The 21,554-nt window shown below is 41.4% G+C and overlaps 1 protein-coding gene across 25 annotated transcripts in view; it reads right to left on the bottom strand.

Annotated features, from left to right (window-relative positions):
- Positions 1-1,181: 1,181 nt before the first annotated feature.
- Mbd5 (methyl-CpG binding domain protein 5) overlaps positions 1,182-21,554 on the bottom strand; it is a 405,513-nt gene continuing 385,140 nt past the window's right edge. For 19 of the 25 annotated variants that reach the window (XM_063283556.1, XM_063283558.1, XM_063283552.1 and 16 more), the window contains 2 exons: positions 12,925-13,000; positions 9,758-10,367 (listed from right to left, as the gene is read on the bottom strand). In XM_063283556.1, the coding sequence (XP_063139626.1) occupies positions 10,296-10,367; positions 12,925-13,000 (148 nt within the window). In that variant the 3' untranslated portion in view covers positions 9,758-10,295. Of the gene's footprint in view, positions 4,840-5,301; positions 7,048-9,757; positions 10,368-12,604; positions 12,665-12,924; positions 13,001-21,554 lie in introns of those variants that run through there. The other 6 variants (XR_005502930.2, XR_010064610.1, XR_010064609.1 and 3 more) reach the window with 4 other exon arrangements.

Genomic DNA, 21,554 nt, shown 5'->3' with positions numbered 1-21,554 from the left:
TGCACTCAGCCCCCGTGTGATGAGAAGCTATTTGTGGGAATGAAGAGGGAGATGAAAAGCCATTCTCAGCTTATCTAATTGTGCTCTATTTTGAGTATTCCTAAAACTTAACAGTATACATAACACTGTACACACATACACACATATGTAATATACCTTCAATTTTATTTTTATTTTACTGGTACAAATTCCTGGTTGAAAAATGGGTGGAAACCATTGGCTATGAAAAAAGAAAGCTACTGGGGCATGGTGATACAAACCTGTACTCCAGCTGCATGGAAACACAAGGATCTGGGGTTCAGTCAGCCTGGGCTACACGGTGAGACCTTAGCTCAACCAGAAGTGGGGGAAGGGTAAAGAGGGAAGGGAGGAGGAGGAAGGGGAAGGGAAAAGGGGAGGAGCTGCTTTGCCCATTCACACTTTCCATTCTTTTCCTCCACTCAGAGGTCTATGGAGAATTCTGGGTATGGTCTCTGATTACACTCAAAGTGACAGTGCCTGCTTCTGCCCATTTCCAGGATGCCTCAGCTCCTCTGGGAAAAATGATCATTCTGGTCATTTGGGAAGAGGCAGGAAGCCAAGAGCGGGGAGGAATGAGTTATCCAGCTTTCACCGAGTCATCCCCAGAAGATGGTTGTACCAGAGATAGCAGGCATATCCATCACTCCAATTCTTGCATGCTTGTTTCTCGGCCCCTGTGAAATGATGTTCTGTTCTTTGACAGAACAATGAGAAGCAGCCTAAAACCACCAGCTCCTACTTCCTCCGGGACACTGAAATTTGAAGGAACTTACCTATTCAAAATAATCACCATTTGTGCAAAAATGGGGCAGCGCCTGCCAAGGGTCATGAGAGATTTGTGAAGACTCTCCTCATGACCAGGAAAACCACTGAGGGTGAACTTGGGAAGGAGAGCTGAGGTCCCAGTCCTCCTGGCTCAGTTCCCCATTGCCTTTCTCACACCCAGCAGCTCCAGGGACAGGAAACCCCACCGGGGCCCTGTCTGGGATTAAGTGTTCATTTACCTTTCCATCACCAGGAGTATTTCTGCTTCTTTTTACAGCAAGGTGGGGCCTAAGTCTTCACAGTATGCAGAAGCCTGGGCATAGAATTTAGATAGGAACTCCCAGTTACGAAATAATCTTTAATGGCACTTTTAAATGCTACTATTGTATGTGTCCTTTATTCTCTTTTTTTTTTTTTTTTTTTTTCGGAGCTGGGGACCGAACCCAGGGCCTTGCGCTTCCTTTATTCTCTTTTAAAAGCACTTCTCAATATATCATCTCTTTTCATTTCATGCTACTCTTTTGGGTAAAAAAAACTAATCCCAGGATAGTTATGAATCCACCCAAACCTGCGTCCTCCCAGTTCTCATACTCAAATCTTCTAAGAATTTCTTGATTCTAGCTTGGTTATAATTCTGAGTACTCACGGTTAAATAAGAGGACATATTTAACAACACACAGTTAACAGTGACCAGCAAGGTCCGTTAAAGTGGCCAACACCTGGGAGATTAGTTAAGCTACTTACTGGGGCTGTATTATCTCCATCTGTTCATGGAATAGCCAGAAGAAGCCTAGCTTCTGTACTGAGGTGAATATAATTAGGATATAATAGTTTATCCACATCAATTTAAGTAACACTCCAACAGTTTTATGAGGTAGCTTCTAAGTTCAGTGCCATTCCTCAGGTGATACAACAGAGGAATGGAGTGGTCACACCCTAGTTGTCTGACTGTAGGGTTTTCTAGTGACTTATCATATAAGACAGTGTCAACAACTAAGACCTCACTTTTCAGTGTCTCATCTCAAATACATTCTCCCCTGTTCCTAAGGTCTGTATTGTTGGCCGTTTACATGTTTGAAGTCTAGCTACTTATTTGTAGAGCTGTTCTCAATCTCATTGCGAAGCCAAGGCTCAGAATTTCTCCCATTCTATCCAATTCTGATTCTGCCCTGGTTACTATAACTAACTCATGTAACCTCTTAGAGAAACAAATTTCTAGATTACGTCAGAAGAATAGTTTTGTTGCCTCACATCTGCATGTGGCATCATGGATAGCAGAATTCATCCAGGAAACGCCACATATAAGTCAGTCCAGAAACCTGGGGCTGGGAAGAGGAACCTCAGAAGGCATCTGTGAGGATTCACTTGTGGTAGCATGACCCTGGACAGGACACCTTGTCCTCTGTTAGAGGCTTCCCAGGGCTTCCAGCATTCTAGACAATGCCAGAGTCTCACAGTCCCTTCCTCCGACAGGGGGTCCCTTTGCTGATCAAAATATTTACATTGCAAGTTAGCAGTGCCTGGCATCAAGAGTTTTTATCTTTTATGTCACCCAGTTTTCAACACAATAAAGCAAGGGCCACTATCTATTTTTTAGATGAAGAACTTGCCCAAAGTGAAGCTTCTAGTTAGACTCAGAGCTACATATGCATATCCATTAGGACTTTCTTGGCCCAGTCGGCAACCATTATAATGGACTGCATCCATGGAGGGTGCACTTCTGTCTACACAGCCTCCTGTTCCAGGGAAGGGATATTTGCTGACTCAAAGCCATTGGATCTGATACCTGTTAGTGTTATTTCACTGGTGCCTGTTTCTTTCCTTTTAAACCAGTATTAGCTTTGAAAAGCCCCCACTGCACTGTTCACTGAGTATAGAGAGTGACTAATCGCAGTTGGGATGTTTGCAGAACAGATATACAATCACAGGTTGGTATGCACCACGGTACACTTTCACCTGATGAGGTGGAGTTCCAACAGGACAATGGCCTGTTGTAGACCCTGATGACCTTTTTCTCTGCCTCCCTGTCTTTCCATATCTTCAGTGCTCACTTGTACTTTGAACATTGTGCACCTTCTACCACAGCTTCTTATTTCCCAGGACAGACAGACAAATTATTCACCCCAAAGGCCTGACCTACAGTTACCTGTGCGCTCCAGTCAGCTTCCTATCAGTAGTCTTAGCAAAATAGTCTAGGGATTTAAACCTCCCCAACCTTTGATAACCAGAAAAGACACACATTTGTTTTCCTACCTGTAAAAGGAAAGAAAGGAGACATAGGAATAAGCTTACAGCCAACTGAGGTGTGCACAGATTACAGCCAACTGAGGTGTGCACAGGTTACAGCCAACTGAGGTGTGCACATACATTTCCTTACAAGTGCAGCTTAGGATCCTGCACCTAAAATGCTGAGGCTGAGCTGTTTTTTAGATTTTGGATTGTCTTGAACTTTAGAATATTTGCATATATATGATGAGGCATCATGGGAAGTAGACTCCAAATTCATTTTGTGTGTGTACTTTTTACATACATACACAGTGAGGCAACCTACACTTTTGACTGTGAGTCATAGGTGTGGGATTTTGTACCTCAGATATGGTGTTTTCACTAAAATACTTTTGTATTTTGGAGGCTTTTAGATTTCAGATTAAGAATGTTCAATGTATCTTAGAAAGACACACACACACACAAACACACAAGGATGGCATTTGATTGACAAATCTGAAAATTTATGGTAGGCTACTATTTAAAATAATTAAAAAGTTTATGCACTTGAAGAATGTTTTTCTTCAGAAGGGATTTTCATGCTCTTCAGTTTTAACCTCTTTCATTGTAAGTTTACACATGAGTGCGCGTGTGTGCATGTGTGTGTGTGTGAGAGAGAGGGGGACAGAAAGAGGGGGAGAGAGGGAGAGGGAGAGGGAGAGGGAGAGGGAGAGGGAGAGGGAGAGGGAGAGGGAGAGGGAGAGGGAGAGATTGGGATTTGACCCTCCAACTTTATACACACCGGGTAAGAACTCTACCACTGAATGATATTCCCAGGACCTTTGTCACTTTTCCTTTGGAGACAGGGTCTCACTCGGTTGCCTAGGCTTTGAAACCACTTTGTAATCTTAAACTTGTGATCAAGGCTAGTCTTGAACTTTGATCTTCCTGCCTCAGTTTTGGACTAGTATACCAGGCCCAGCATTTTTTCACTGGTTCTTAACACTGCTGCCAGATACATTTCCTAAAACACAAACCTAGTCGTACAACTCTTTAAAGGTCTATCCACTAGCTCTTTATCACAGTGGAAAAATCATGGCGCCTCGCTGGGCCCCCCATGGCCCCTCCAGCATTTTCTTCCATGTTTTAGGCCTTAACACTCACTATTCTGTTGTATCCAACACATCTACATGCTATCACGTATTACAGACTCTCCTTTGCCCAGTTCCTATTCATTTCCCATGACTTGTGCTTTAACCCTTTATCCGCCGAAACTGAGCCAGCAGACACGTAATGTCCCCGTACTGTCCCTTATAATTATTATACGTACGTGTTTGTCTGTCCCTCCGTCCATTCAGTGAGGGCAGAGGATGGGTCTGTCTCGCTTACCAGAATCTCCACTGGTTCACACAGAGTGTCACATACAATGGCACTTAGTAAAGATTCACTTAGTGAATAAATATAGCAATGATACCTCTAAGATCTTCTCAATCACTTCCGTCAGAATTGTTGCAAGGATATGAGCAAGACCACTGTAGAGAGTATACATGTATGGATCCTCACAGGCAAAGGCCTCCTCTCATTCCAAGAAAAGCACCCCCACACCCATCTTGAACTTCCACTCCCTAAAAGTCCTAGGACTGCTCTATATGGGCTGCTGGTCTTCTCGTAGATTCTAGGCCACATGGACTTGGGTAACTCTTCTAGGCTGTTATCTCAGTCTTAATTATCTTGGGTTAAGCAGGTATATCCAATTGCAGTCCAGTGTCGTTGTGCCCCAGGATAGCTCTGAATGTAGCCCAACACATTTGTAGATGACACGGGAGTATCAAATTTTGTTGAATAGCCCTGAAAAGTATCAAGTTCAAAGAGGGGCCAATATTAATGTCTTCACTTCCTTAACTATGATGGATCAAGACAGACTCAGTTGATACCAGTTTTGGCTGCTTCTGGAATTATTATATAATGCAAGTCTGTCCATAGTTTACAGAGACATAGGCTCCCAAAGTGGCTCAAATTAGGCAGTGTTTTTAAATTTCCAATCTGAACCCCTACACTCTTGATTGTTATGAGAGAATGTTACTGACAGAAGAGACACCGTGAAACATCTTAGAATGCACAAAGCAGCCCCTTCAGTCAGAAATGACCCAGCCTCAATGTCACCAGTACCAAGGCTGAGAAGCCCAGTGTTGAGGTGACACTTGCAAGACTCTTGAGAAATGAAGAGTTAAGCCCTACTCACTGACGTCATACTTTTAAGATCTGTGGGAACGCAGTAGAGAAGATTAGTTAGTTGCAAAGCAGCAAGAATGCTGGGACTCTTCCTCTGCTTACTGTCTGAAAGGCAGATTTGTAGGCTCTCAAGTGGAATATTTGCCTTTGGGAAGGTTTTCTCTGTTGATCCCTGGCACAGATCATTGTATCCCCTATGGAAATCTCATAACGCAAGGTATTTAGCACAGAGTTCAACAGTCTTGCATTTAAAAGGGGACTTGGGGAAAGTGGAACCATATTTGGTTTTCATATTGAAAAGTTTCAGGCCGTTTTCTTTTTCCAGTGGTATAACCATCTGGATGAAAATAACCCTGTTAGTGAGATGCAAACTATTCCCCTTCTACACAGACAGTCTAATGGATTTATACTTCATTCATGAAGGCATAATGTTACAAAAACCATTTGTATATTATGAAGCTGTATGGCATCAAATTTTCTAATTTATAGACAGCTTTGTATTTACATAACAAATTATTAAATCAACCAGCTTTTCAGGTGTATAGAGGTCATTGAGGTACACACACAGTGTGTATAAAAGCAGATAAGGCTGATCAAACATATTTACAGTAGATACCAATTAACTTTCATATTTTTTTTCCTTTCTTTCTTCCTTCCTTCCTTTCTTTCTTTCTTTCTTTCTTTTCTTTTTTTGGAGCTGGGGATCGAACCCAGGGCCTTGTGCTTGCTAGGCAAGCGCTCTACCACGGAGCCAAATCCCCAACCCCAACTTCCATATTTGAAGATGATACTTTCTTCATTATTTTTCTGACTCACACTCCCCATTGTTAGCTGGGTTTCCCATGATTCCGACGCTCACTGCTTTTCTTGGCTCACTGATTTGATTCTCACTTTTGGGTTGTTTACACAGATGAGTTATAATTTTCTGAGATCTTTGGCTAATGCAAGTAGAGTGAATCAAAGAAAAAGACCAACCAGCAGCATCCCAGCGTCGGGTCTGTGTCTTCGGTTCGTAGCTTGAGCCTTGCACTCTATCACGTGGGCAGATGGTCAGAGGGAATAGATAGTTGTTGAGATTTAGAGCCGAGGGATTCTTTTCATAAAGCACGTGCTACCGGGGCTGGGGATTTAGCTCAGTGGTAGAGCGCTTACCTAGGAAGCGCAAGGCCCTGGGTTCGGTCCCCAGCTCTGAAAAAAAAGAACCAAAAAAAAAAAAAAAAAAAAAAAAAGGCACGGTGCTACCAACTTCCTAAGCATCTTAGCAGATCTTAGATGCTAATGGAAAACTGCTCGTGACGGGCAAGTGAAGACCACACGCTGCATGGAAGGTCATCACGGTTAACAATGCATTATCATCCTCTGAAGTGAGAAAGCAACTCACGTGACTCATGTGGCCCGAGACTCTTCAGAAACCTTAGGGAAGGTGAACAGTCAGCCTCAACTCCTCCCTCGATGCTGTGCTGTTACAAAGCAGGCCACACTTACTTAAAAGACAGACACAACAGAACTCCCAGTCAGGCAGGATCTTCATGAATGACTAAACATGGCTCCTGATTTTACATGGGATAAATGCCCTTCAAGTATTTTCCTTCCAAGTGTATCTCAAAAGTACGTTCCAAAAATTTCCCTTTAATTACGTGGTTAAAAACAAGCCCTGTAATGCTACAGAACAAACCACACAAGGCCTTCTTAGTCAAGTTTTCCTCATCTGAAATACTCTGTTAAAGAGACTTCGAAGTGTGGTTTATTCTATGTGTGCTTCCCAGAACCATGGAGGGGCAGGCAGTGAATTACGTTTCCTTTGGTAGTTAGGACCACTATGTTCTGTAAAGAAAAAAAATGTTTTTCATTTTTTTCCCAATGCTTGATATTTTTTAAATGCTATTTTAGGAAATAAAAATTTTAGTAACATAAAAGGGCTAGTTTTTAGTTAAAAATAATTTGGCTTCAGTACAACAAAGGAAGTGGCTCTACGGGAAGAAGGGAAGTGTGAGTGACCAGGTTTTTTAGTTGTAAGGTAGATGTCATTGTAAAAAGTGTTCCAGCTTTGCACGATCTAAACTCCTGACAGTACTTATACTCCTTGCCATGGAAGTGTACGGGGAAGGAGAAAGCCCCTAGTGGATAGATTCAACCACATTTTGCACCCGCAGCAAAGCCACAAGCAACAGTGAGGTCATGGAAGAAACAGATTTACATGGTTTCCTAATGCCAAGTATATCATGGGGCAAATGGAAACACACAAAGGAGGTGTGGCCAAGTCACTGTACAAACAGAAGGGCAAAGGCTGACTCTTCTTTTGTATAGCAACACATGCAGACCCATCGGGCATACGGACACATCCATGTCTGAGAATAAACACAGCTATGCACACAAGCAGGAAGAAGCAGGCTGATTTTGCAAAAGCAAAACAATAGTGGCTTAAAGAGATGAAATACATCAACTTGTAGCAAACACGTGTCCATTACATGACACAAAAGATTACTTCCTGTGACTCTATGAAGGCCTGGGAAGTTTCGAGACCCTCTCCCTTGATACCTATTCCTCTTCCCCAGGACAAAATGATTGTACCACGGAAGCTATTTGCATTCTGTCAGGCTTGAGGATAAGGGTTAAGACGAGGACAGAACAGACAGAAATATCTGAGGGGAAATCTCAGAACTTTGCTATCAAAAGTGAGCCTGGTGAGGATGGGTGTGGTGGCACATGCCTTTAATCCTAGCACTTGGGAGGCAGAGGCAGGAGGAACTCTGTATTCCAGGCCAGCCTGGTCTACATAGCAAGCTCCAGGATAGCCAGAGTACATAGAGAGACCTTGTCTTTAAAAAAAAAAAAAACAGTAACAACAACAACAACAACAACAACAGTAACAACAACAACAACAATGAACAAACCTGGGTGTCTGTTCTGTGCACTCTGAGCCTTGTCTCCTTTGTCCTGAGTTACCTGATCAGGCTGTGGAGTTTAGGAGGAGGAGGGTCCAGAGTCTGGTAGGGAACACTCTCCCAGCAGCTGAGTGCAGGACTGGAGTCTTAGGTGGAGGCTGGTTCCAAGAAAGAGGGATAACAAATCCCTTCTTTTGACAATCTCTAACTGAGGTGGTCTGGAATTTTGTTTATGCCACCACAGTGCACAATGGTTATTGTTCATTACCTTACACAATTTTAGGTGTGTATATTTATAATGTAGTGATTTTCTACATTTATTTCACATTTCTCTTATTTAATGCAACATAAATAATTTGCTTAATAAGACTCAACCCACATATTTGAGCCACATTAATATATATGTATATAAAAATAATCTGTGAATGATATAAATAATTCTTTAAATAAAATAAATCTGATATGTTACATAATGCTAATAAAGATTGCCGCTGCTCATTATTTTGCAAGCTGCTTTCACTTCTGGGTACCGATGAATGATATAAAATGTGGTTTGACTTATTTTTCCACTCCACAAAAAGAGAAATTGAACTGTCATCATCCTTATGTCTGTAGATGGTTTCAAAGTATAGCTTCTGCCTCCACATGTGGAAATGAAAAGTTTTACTGTGTTGGATGTTGTATGCAAAAAAAAAAAGCCCTTTGATTCTGAGCATCATTGATAGAAAACGATCCAAAGGTGGTCATCAAAGACTTACTAAATAAGTGATTGAGTAAAATAGTTAATCTAAGTTTTTTTTTAAAAAATATTATAAAACCTATTCTGTTTTTAAAATGCCCTGAATGGGGCAGCCATACCAACTTTCCAAGGTAGGAAAAGGGGGTGGAGAGACCGTAAGACCTGGAGGATAGGGAGGTGTGCTCGGGATGTGTCATGGCTACTTCACCCATGACATCACTGCAGCTATGGTTAGCTGCCCAAGCTCACACAGGATTGAACGTGTCACTGTTTCGCATGGGTGGTGGAGGGGCCCATGTGGCCCTGCTCCACCGGAGGGACTGTTAGCAGTTAGTGACTGCTGGGTGGCCTCCTCATTTCCTCTCCTGCTGTAGTCAGAGACAAGTTGCTCTTGCACCAGTAGATACATCCCCCACCCCCGCACAGGAAGGAGCGCTAATCCACCTCAGTAGGTCAGGCACAGGGACACATCGAAGTAGGAGGACGCTGACCGACAAGATCGAGGAGATAAAGGAGGGCTGGAGGAGTGGAAATGACTCAAATTCATTACATAAATGTATAAAACTGTAAAACAATAGGAATGCAACCAACGGTTGAGATCCTAAATTCTTTTTTTGGTTCTTTTTTTCGGAGCTGGGGACCGAACCCAGGGCCTTGCGCTTCCTAGGCAAGCGCTCTACCGCTGAGCTAAATCCCCAACCCCGAGATCCTAAATTCTTAATGGCCACGAGCGTTTTCTCTCTTCAGAACTCTGGAGGCTTCCTAGACACCCGCACGAAGCTCAGTCTGATGTTTCTGGGCTGTCTAAAGAGACAGCATAAATGGACACTCGGCGGTGTGCAGTGTATGCCTCGTTGTGTGCATTACATCACCATGCCTTTTCTCTGCCGTCAAATACAAAACCAGCATCTTTTATATTATCATAGAAAAGCATTTAGGTTGTATTTTTATTTATCACTTTACACTGGTAGTCTCTGGTAGGTGTACTCCATAGAAACCAAAGATTTTTGTACACTATTTCTTTGTACAATAAAAGATAAAGTGTGCATTAAGTATGCTTGTACATGACAATATTGTACAATATTTACATTTCTAATATCACCATGAAATTCTGTATTTTCTATATACAACACTGAAAATTCTTCAGAAACATTTGGACTATTCTTATAATCACAACTTTAGTACAATAGAAAACATTTCTCAGCGGTCCCTCGGCCATTTACTGCTTCGTTCATACAGGGATTGTGATTGTTCTGTTTTGTTTTCGACATTCATTTTCCTTCCTGACCAACGTACGTCTCCACTGCTGTTCCCTTTAGGGCCCTGTGGTGGTGGTAGCTATCTGCCATGGTTTACAGATTGATCTAACAGTGGCCGTATCAATACCTACATAAGGTGTGTCTGTGCATGCTCCTTTGATGAACACTGTGTCAGTGGAACACTCTCTGTTATCTGGAGATCTTCCTCCTCTTGGGTTTGGGGGGCCTCATTTGTCTGTCACCCTGCGGGATTTGGTGAACCTGGAAATAAGAAGGTGGGAAAAAAAAACAACAGGAAGATTGAAATCACAAACACCAAATGACTTCGGACAAAGACACTGGGCAGAAAACAGTCTGCTTCACTTTCAATCGCTATACCCTGAGACACTGTAAAATGTCGTGAAGACCTGAGTCTGTACGTACACTGTCTCGACAAGGGAAGGGGAACACTCAGAAGGCTCCAGTGAACAGGGGAGCACACATGAGCCGGGCACTGCCAGGCAGACATCCCTGGATCAACTATCTCACTGTGTCCCGGACAGCCAGGAAGACAACACCAAGTACTCATTTGTTCTTTTCAGAGCAGATTTTTATAACTACTGCAAAGTGTCGAAGATCAGAAGATCTACGTGCCGCTCAGTCCAGCGATGTCTGTTCATGAGAAGCATCGGCACGGACAATAGAACGCCACAGCCATTCACTGGCAGGTCTGAGTTTGTGTAAACAGGGGAGACTAATTACCACAAAGCACGGGTATATACTAAAACAGGAACTGGAGGCATTTGATCCTGTATGTCACATTGAGAAAGGGTTGAATGGTACCACATACATTTTGAGGAGCAGGGGGTAAATAATCAGATCTCCCAAGTTGTAACATGGCTACTTGCGTCAGAGAATGAAGTAAGGTCCAGAAGGCAGGGTAGACTTAAAGTGGTAGCCAAAATGAATGTTAAACAGCTAGCATTTGGAAACAAATGCACTGTAGTATTTACCGATTCCCGTGGTCTAAATACTTCTGTCACAGATGATTTTAACCTGTTAACGTGATGTCACAGGACTAAGAAAACAGCCAGTTGGCTTAATTATGTGTTCAGATTATAATGTTTAAGGATTGGAGACTAACTTAACTTCATGCTTGCCAAACATGCATGAAGACCTAGATTCAATTACCGACAATGAGCCAATTTAAATAAAGTTTAGACAGCACCAAACATTGTCTTTAGTCAAAGATAAAATTTGTTTTATAAATAGTATTTAAAACTTTAAGATAATGCTCTAAGCTTCCCAGACTGCTTCTTTCTCTAGACCCCTTCCACACATACCTTTTAAAACAAGCATAACTAAAATTCATTAATGAGGAGGTTTGTAATCAAGGAAAGAGTCTTTATCCATAACAGCAAATTAGGAGTTTGTGGATCAACTATGGCCTGAAAACATGTTTTAATAGCTATACAATGTTTTTAATGTTTTGTGTGTGTACAAGTGCTTTAATATCTTTGAAACCATTGTAAACATGAGAAATTTTAGTTTTCGGTTCTCAAGAGAGTTGAGGCAACTCCAATGCCCTTCCCATATATCTCCACTCTGCTCAGTGTGAGGGAGAAAGCACTTCTGAAGAGTGCATTCCAAAACTGCCTCATTAGGTGCCAATGCCTGGTGGCCACAAAGGCTAACTGTCCCAAGGCAGAGAGTAATGAAATGAAGGCCAATCCATTTTTATCTTTTTCTTGGGAAGGTAAATCATTTAATGCATTTCCTAACACACGTGAGTTTATGCCATTCGGGCTCGTAGGAGCTATCCTGACACGTCCTCATGCCTTCTCTCTCGCTATTATCCAGGACATATGAACACGGAACACATCCAGGTCTCAAGGGTGGTGGGCACTCCACAGAGCAGGGAGCTAGGCCTGGAAGTGGCTGAGCAGAGTAGCACCTTCCTCAGCAGGCACCAGAATCCAGTGAGCCACGGCAGAGGGCTGGGCATCTCTATAGTCTTAGTGGCTCATCTTTGTTGGCAACTCTCAATTCTAGAATTGCTGTTGCTCTCATTCCTAATCCTCTCTACTGACAGGTACTATACACCTGGTCTGGAGAATGCTGAGTTGATGGCCATTGGCCTAGACCTACAAGTTTACCTCAGTGTCATCCAACCAATCAAAGGTTAGATTTATACATTTCTATGACCTACACCATTGGCAACATCTAAAATTATATTTATGTGTTTGAGTCTGTATGTGATGGAGAGACAGCTTTATACTTCTCCTCTCAAACTGCTGGACAGAATGTGAAGAGAAAGGACATCCTTGGTCACAGGGTTTAGTTAATAGTAACAAAAATTTGCACAAAGCATTTTAATTTTAAGGCAGCAGAAGGAAAATAGGAAGTTAATATACCCTCAAAATGGACTAAACTTTTTATCTCACATTTTTTTCTTTAAAAGATTGAGTGATGTTGCACTGCTGAATATTTTGTCTATAGTGATGGCCACTGCTACTCACAGTCAAATGCAGAAAGCTGGGGCTGGGACCTCACCATATTGCTGCTGACACTTAATGAACCTTTTTAAGAAAACAGAAGTTACTCATCTCAGATTTTAAAACAAAACAAACAAACAAACAAACAAAAAAACAAACAAACCCATAGCTAACACAGGCTCCCTTTCCTTAAATGCCATCCTGCCACTGGTCTTTCCCTTGCCTAGCATCTTAGTATTGCTGTGGGAGTTTCTTCACACTGTTCAAGAGATTTTTAACAAAAATGTGGTAATGCAATTTATTTTCAAAGAAACTAGTATAATGGAAAAAATAAATTAACTTACAGTCCCAGACATTTTGTCCAGTTCGCTCATGGCCTCGTGAATAGCAGCTTCTAAATGGTTATTTAGCTTCCCACTTCTGGAATTAATGAAAACAACATGCCAAATTAACAAATTAAAGAAACAAAAGCCTCAATTTAATTCCCTAGCCAGAAGACAAAAATATCAATTCTACCAGAGAAAGTCAATCTAGATTCACATTTGAAAAGTTCAGGCGATAAAGCATCACTCTGGGGTTCCCACCACCGAGCACTAACGATTAAAGTAACGCCATTGCCGAGGTTAAGACAGGAAGCCTGCTCCACTGTGTCTCTTCTGCATTTTGATGAAGAAGGCTGGTTCAGGAGCTCTATGGCCTCCAAAGCTGTGCTTCCTACCAGAAAGCAGGCTGTAGCTAGGACACCGGGGATGAACTGCAAGCTCTGGCCACTAGGGAGCTCCCTCCACCCTTTCTGGATCATGTCAGCTATGTAGAAGTGAAAAGAAAGCTAAATTTTGGTGCCTGGGTAAGAAAAGGCTTATTACTTTGTTACACCTGAGGCCAGGAGGCAGGCTTTGCCACATTTCCCCTTAAACCAAAATGACGTGATCTTTTCAACAGACACACAATGATTGTCTTAGAAGCCTCTGACTACTGCTCTCCGCTCAGCATTCTGTGAATAACATACCACAGGTGCCATTTTAAAAGCTGCCTGTTACTACAGCCAGTCAATTTTCTGTGGCTATACAGTCTCTGCCTACCCTACCTTATCTCTCCTCGTCTACATATATAAATCTTACTCCTCAGTCTTCTGAATATGCACTGGCATTCATCCCTTCAGGACAGTTGATAGGGAACTGGCTGAAGCAAACTCCTACAGAAAGCTATCAACTGCTAGGCTTCCCAAGAGTTAAGTCCTATCTCAGCGTCTACATGGAGATCGGAAATTTGCAGCTGTGGGAGAAGACACACTTTAACTGTAGTGGAATGCCTTTAGGTGACATTTTCCCACTTACCACAGTGTTCCTTAGGCTCTATCCTCTGTACACAATGACCTGACATTCCTATACTTGGTTGTTTTCTACGTTTTACAGACACTTAACTATCCACCTTTGAGTATTATACTTCGAGGCACACCATGAATGCTTATTTGCTAAGTGGCTTTGTCTAAAGTGAACATAAACGGTCCTATATCTCGTTAAAGCAGATGTGCGTTTAAGTCAGTTCAACTGGAAGGAAAGATCAACCTACTAACCTGAACCAGTAATAAGGACATAACCAACAATTTCCTCCAGCACTCTCTGCTCTTAATGATCTGGCCTATCTCTCTCTCTATGTGTGTGTGTGTGTGTGTGTGTGTGTGTGTGTGTGTGTGTGTGTGTGTGTGTCTGTCTGTCTGTCTGTCTGTCTGTCTGTCTAACCATCTATCTACCTATCTCTCCACTAATTTAAAAAAAAGTTAAAATGCAGAGTAGTTCAGGCAAGAAAATAACCCCAACATACCCACTCTCCAGAATGGGATGTTAACAAAGTACATGTTCTTTTTAAGTATTTTTTTTATCAAAGAGATAAATCTAGTATTTCTACTTGGTAACTATTCTCAGTCACACTCAGTCCCAAAGGCCTCCTTAGCTCCTGTTTTATATGATACACCATGGACAGAATTGCTCTATGTACTTACACATATAAAAAGCTGTCATGATGCACAATTCATCTTTCTCCACTCCCATATCATCACCACCACCACCACCACCACCACCACCACCACCACCACCACCACCATCACCACTATTTTGAGACAGGGTCTTGCCTGGAATTAACTCAGGATCCTCTGCCTCTGTGCTAGGATGAAAGTCATGCATACTAGTCAGTACTCCTGGACCTTTATCTTGGGCACCATTGTAGTTGACATAAGTTTTTCAATTCTTTCTCCCCAGTGCATATCATTTTCACACATATACCTCCTGCCATTCCAGGGTCAGGGAGCCCTGCATCTTGTAGAGTCACTCTGAGTTGTTTTTCCAGTGAGGAGTTTGCTAAGTGTGACCCTGGGTGGCCTAGGTGTGTGGAACCATCCATGTTTGGCTATGGTGAGAATCCTGATAAAATCATCCCCAATATCGCACTTCCTGCAGCACAATCAGTAAGTTTATCTTTCATCTGTCTTTTGTACTGAGAAATAGGCATTTATTTTTTTTTGAAAAATTAAAAAAAATGTACTTATGTGTATGAGTGTCTTGATTACAAGTAAGTCTGTACACCATGCACATGCCTGGTAACCACAGAGGCCAAAAGGAAGTGTTGGATCCCCTGGGACTGGATTTACAGATGGTTGTTAGCTCCTGTGTAGGTGTTAGGAATTGAGCCTTAGTCCTCTGGAAGAGCAGCCAGTGCTCTTAACCATGGAACTATTCCTCCAGTCCCCATATGCACTTACGTTTCAAGGATATTTCATTTTTTATGCTTTTTGATTATAATATTTTATGGATTAAAGTGGACTACACCTAAAAAGCTCAATATAGCTTAAAAAAAAGATAAAATATTTCATTAAAAAAGCCCATAGGGAACCTTGCTTTCTTCCCTTGAATATTTTAAAAGATATAAATATATTTATATTTATTTATTTATATATGAGTATACAAGCCATGTGTTTATATACATACATATTTATAAATAAACAATTATTTATTTATTCATTTATTTATGTGTGCAAATGTACAAGTTATGGTGTTGAGATCGAAGGACAGATTATGGGAGTTGGTTCTCTCCAACCATGTGGAACCCAGGGCTGACTTCAGAAAGCATCCTTGCAAAGCCAGAGAGCTGATTTGCCAGCTGTCTTGTATTTTAAGAGAAAAAGTACTTACTATTATTGGAAGACTTATATTTGCAAGAATTGTGTTAGCTCTTTAGGTGTTGTCTCATTTAACCTTCAGAGCAATCTTATGAAGTAGGTATTATGACAACTATTTGTATATAATACTTCATAAATTTTTTAAGTGAAAGGGTGAAATCCTTTATCATTACGTAATTCAAAGTATATATATATATGTATATATATATTTAACTATAAATAACTTTCCAAGGTAAGAGTCATATTTTTTCCTATGAAGAACACAGTAACATGATGAAATTATAAAAGTGATTTAATAATATTACTTAAGTTAGAATGTTAGGCATTCATTGTCCACCCAATTATTAAAAAACAATGTTTGTAAAAACACATGCAATATGGGCTGGTGAAATGGCTCAGTGTGCAAAGGTGCTTGCTGTCAAAGTCTGATCACCTCAGTTTGCGTCCCAAAACCAATGTGGAAAAGAATAGAACCAACCCACACAAGTTGTCTTCTGGCCACACATTTGCCAGGACATGTGCATGTGCCCCTTCCCATAAACAAACAAAATAAAAAATCAAAGTTAATTTAGACTAAGTAGCACAATGCCGTGTTTATAGTAAATTTAAACAGGTACTGATGGAGAAATGACTACTTTTGGAAGGAGAATACACAGATGTGGAACATGAAATTATTTGAGGACATCATGAGAATCAAGATGCAGAGACATTTTTCCAGCCGTCACGTCTACACAATGGTTTCCCCAGTATTCCTGCCAGGGACAAGTGAGCTCAGGAAGAGAAAACTCCATGAGTCCCTAAAGGGAACAATGAGTCAAATTTTGGTTTCCCACTCTTGAGAGGCCCCCCATGGAGTCTCTGCTAGTATTTTCTATTTCCCGCTGGTATTTAATAATAAACATTTTTACTAATGGACACTCTAAACCCTAATTGATTATGTAAGAGATGCTCATGTAATCACATTTCTAGTTATTAATGGAGATAATTGCTACTTCTCATCTCCTTTGACTATATTGTCACACACTCTCTTTATTCTCACTAACCACAAAGGAAAAAAAAGGCCAGGTAAAAATCTATGAATGATACTAGATGTGTGAGCTGAGAGACTACGAATTATTTTGTAAGACTATGACTCATTTCAGGTAGAACACAACAAATTTGGATAAAAATGGAAAAATCAAGAATTCCGTGCTCTGAAAATCTAATCTGTAAAGCAGCATGAAAATTCAAGACAATTAAGAAAAGCTAAGTTGAATTTATTCTTTTTTAATGTTGGGAAGTTTTATATGCATATGATTCATTTTGGTAAAATCCACAACTTCTGCTATTTCTCCTCTTTCCCCATCACTTTTCTCTCCCAACTTCACGAGCTGCTGCTACTGCTGCTTCCTCCTCCTCTGCTTCCTTCTCCTCCTTTATCTTCCTTCTCCTTTCCTTTTCCTCGTATCCCCTTCTCCTTTTCTAAGTCCACTGAGTCCACTTCTGAGTCTGTACATACTGCTGCCTATATGTACATGGGGATAAGACATTGGCTAAATCATGGGTAGCTTCTCAAGGGCCACATCCCTGAAGACCAGCTGTCTCTTGCTAATTGCTCTTCATCTAGGGGCAGAACTTCACCAGTCCCTCTCCTGTCCATGCTGGGATGTTGGCTGGCCTGCTTCTCAGAAGATGCTCACTTCCTCTGGCCCGTACATTCTTTCTGTCACTCCCTCTTCTAAGATGATTCTCAGACCTTACAGGAAAGGTGTGATACAAGTATCTTATCTAGAACTGAACACTTCTTATGCTTCACATGTTGGTCAGTTGTGGGTCTCTATACTCACCACCTACTTAAAAAAAGTTTCTCTGATGAGGGTCAAGAGATGTATTAATCAATAAAGATCTTAGGGGCAGTTTATTACTCTGTCCATTTAGTAGAGTAACAGCAGTAGTCTCTGTTAGGGCCTGTGACCTAGACGGCCATGAACTGTTGATACAGTTAGTAGTATCAGGCATAAATTATGTCTTATACATCAAGCCTTAAATCTACAGGGAAAAAGTGGTTGTTTCCTCCCTAAAGCCATGCCACTATTGTACTCTTGGGTTTGTACTGCCAGGCTGGGCATTCTTGTCGCTTGGCGGGCTCACAGCTGGGTAAGAGTGTTGACTATCTATTTCCTCTTAGTAGCCTACATAGCATCTTCTATATGGCATTGTGAAAGCTATCCAGTAGGGAGGAAGCTTCCAAATTATTACCAGCTTGCTTTTGATGTGTTCCATAACTCAAGTGTGGTGACCTTTCTCAGTTTTAAAGTGAAAATATATCTGGCTCATTTTGATCATCTACCATTTTCCAGCCTTAGAAGATGTCAGGTAACCAAAAGAATTTGTACACATAGAAGGCTTAGATCCCTGGTAATTGGAAAACATAATGCATTTAAAAGCTTTAGAATTTTCTTCATAGAGCCACTTCTTTAAGTAAAAGATTAACCTGAATTAAGTATTAAAATGTTACTAATTCTTATGATTAGGATGTGAATGATATGACAACTTAAGGATATTCATTTATGATATTTATGATTTGATAAATATTAAATATTTATATATTAATGATTTAAATGACTATATAAAATTTTAAAGTTTATTATGGTAACATGTTTCAACTGGCAAACAATATTGGATAATTTATTTCTTTTAATTTCACCTAATGTATGTCACATTCTGCATGGAAGGCTCTCTATATTACCTACGTACAATATGAAAGTAGCAATTGATATGCACACTTTAGAAATGCTGAAGATTAAGCAACATACATAGAGGTAGACAGCTACGAAGCTGCAAAAGAAGGAGGTTGTATGTAGGTCAAGAATAGCCGTCTTAACTCTCTGAACACTTTCCCTTCTCAGATTTCCTTTTCTTTTCTTTTTTTTTTTTTGGTTCTTTTTTTTCAGAGCTGGGGACCGAACCCAGGGCCTTGTGCTTGCTAGGCAAGCGCTCTACCGCTGAGCCAAATCCCCAACCCCCAGATTTCCTTTTCTTAGTCTACAGCAGTACTTTGTGGTTTGAATGTAAAATATTTCATGTATTTGAACGCTTGGTTCCAAGCTGGTACTGCTGTTTCGGAAGATTGTTTAGCTGTTAGGAACTGGAGTCTTGCTGTAGTAAGCGGGCTACTGAGGGAGAGGCCCCGAGGTTTTAGTACCTGGCTCTACTTCCTGTTGATTCTGTTTCCGGAGTGCAGATGCGTTGCCACCAGCAGGCTTTCGGTTCCTGCCACGGAACCTTACCGGCCTGTGTCCCTATCAGGATGGGTGTGTCCCTCTGGAACTGCAAGCCAAAATAAACCTTTCCCCTTGAGTTGCTTTTGTCAGGGTATTTTTCCTCACAGGAATGAGAAAGTAACTATAAAATCTAGTGTAGCTTTGGTGAGATGGCTCAGCGCTCTTACAGAGGACCTGGTTTGAGTTTCCTGTTGCTTTCCTGTTGCTATGTAACTCCAGTTCTAATGGATCTGACTCCGTCTTCTGACCTCCACGGGAACCAGGCACATACATGGTCTACATATAATGCGGGCATAAGCACGTGACCCTCCAAAACAAACTCATAAACAAACTCAAACCCAAACTGACACCCCCCCCCCAAAAAAAAAAAACCTAAACATAAAACTCCCCACCTTTATTGTGGCTTTTCAGGAAAATTTCACAGGAAGAATAGAAAGTAAACGTCTCCTTTCTCTACTTCCTCATTTCATTCCATAAACCATGAGCACTTTGTATCCCCCCCCCCCCAAAAAAAAGACTGGAAACCAGCCTTTGCCCTGGCCACAATGGCTGCCAGTTGCCGCCAGTTGCCCAATCCAATGGAGAAGAATCATTCTTGTCTTATTATATCTCTGTTGGTTGTTTCAGTCTTTGTTTTCTTTCTCATTTTGAGACAGCTTCTCACTTTGTGGCTTGAGCTGGTCTTGAGCTTATAGGGAACCTCCTGCCTTAACTTCTCAGAGTGCTGGATTACATGCCTAAAGCACCGTGGCCATCTTCAGTCTTTGTCTTCTACACAAAACCAACCTCCCACCAGTTCTTCTCCTCTTCCTAGTCATTTACTCCATCGTTTCCATGTTTGTAAATGTCGTGCTTTCCCAGCATTGAATCCTTAGAGCACTAATCTGTACCTCTGTGTGAGTGTAACATTTTTACACATTGAATACCATTTCAGACTTGTCTGCCAGTTACCCCACAGACACAAGGTATATCCGTCAGTCAGTGTTTCTACCCTCTCCTCACCATGCAAGCCCAGGTCTGTGACTGCTCTCCTTCCTATTCTGATCAGCAGCAGGATTTCTTTATTTTGGCTCCTAAATATTTCCTGATCACATTTCTTCCCTTCTGTTCTTATCATTGCTTAGGTTCTTATCTTTTCTCATGTCCTGGCATGAGCTTCTAGATCATCTTCTACCACGAAGACTGTCTTCTTAAGATTCCTCCTCTTATACATTCAAGTCGAGGTGAAAAGATCTGACCGCCCGCTTGATCTGGATACTTCCAATACAGACAATATGCTGGCTCCTGCTTAGCCTTCTAGTTCTACTTCTTGGAGTGTGCTGTGTAGTGCTCCCCCAAATTCAATACGGACCTTATCTAAGTACTGCCCTACCCCACCCCATTTTGGTACCGTGTAAGGTTTGGGTTAGGTGTCATCTCTAGGAACCATTTGTTCTTCTTTTGAGTCAGGGTCTCTCTACCTAAATCTGGCTGTCCTGGAACTCACCATGCAGATGCGTTCAGACTTGAACTCACAGAGATCCACCTGCCTCTGCCTCCTGAGCGCTGGGACTAAAGGTACATGCCAGGATGTGCAGCTCTAGAAGCATCTTTGCTGAGGTAACTGTCACTTCTCTGTGCTTCCCATATATACTTACATATATCGCTTTCCTTGTTATTTTCACATTTTAATTGTGTGTTTTAAGGTCTGTCTGTAAGGACAATAACACTGTGGGTGGCACTTTTTTTTCTGTATTAGGAATAGATAATATTGGGAATAAATAAGTGAATAAGCGATTTGATTCAACATCATTTATTCATTATATAACTTCCATTTTATTAGTCAAGATATTTGGGTCTAAGTGTCCTCCTCTGTAAATGGGCTCAGTAATTACAGATTATTTTGTTACTGGGAGAGTAACACAAAAAGAAAACAACGGCCCTGTAAAATGTAAAACACTGCTCTGGTGTACACGAGGACGGCCAGTGTAGTTAGATAGCAGCAGAGTAAGTAAGGCTGTATCTTATTACTTCTGCTTTGTGTTTTCTTCTTTTGCTCCAATCTGTGTGCTAAACTCGATTTTTTTATGATAAAGAACATTATTAAACATGGTCCCATATCAACTCACCACAAACAGCAGACTGGCTCAAAAAGAAACAATTTAAAATTGTGTTATGCATCCCCCTCAGAAATGGCCTAACTGAAAATTTGGTGCCGGGGGAAAGATCCAGTTCACCTCAACGCAGTGTTTGTGAGTGTCACTACTGTGTTACCAAATACAGAACTGGGTTATTGCAGATAACCCAAGTATCTAGTGTGCTTCCCTTGCAGAAGCATTTGGAGTCTGGTAGAGCAAAAGCAAGGGCACCACTGAGGATTCAGCACTGCCTCACTATAAATGTGTCACGTCAGTGTTTCACAGTATCCCCTTCTTTTTGCGCTTATGTTAATTTTACTGGTCCTGTCCTCCACCCAGTCTTTGCAGGGGAAGTGCCACGTCAGTGTAGAGGGCCCTGGAACTTTTAGGGTCTACTCCCAACCATGTAAGCGAAGCTG

The sequence above is a fragment of the Rattus norvegicus genome, chromosome 3 (assembly GCF_036323735.1).
Source record: "Rattus norvegicus strain BN/NHsdMcwi chromosome 3, GRCr8, whole genome shotgun sequence".
Lineage (NCBI taxonomy): Eukaryota > Metazoa > Chordata > Mammalia > Rodentia > Muridae > Rattus > Rattus norvegicus.
Note: the sequence above shows the minus strand (reverse complement) of the source record. Positions and strands in the feature narration are given on the sequence as shown.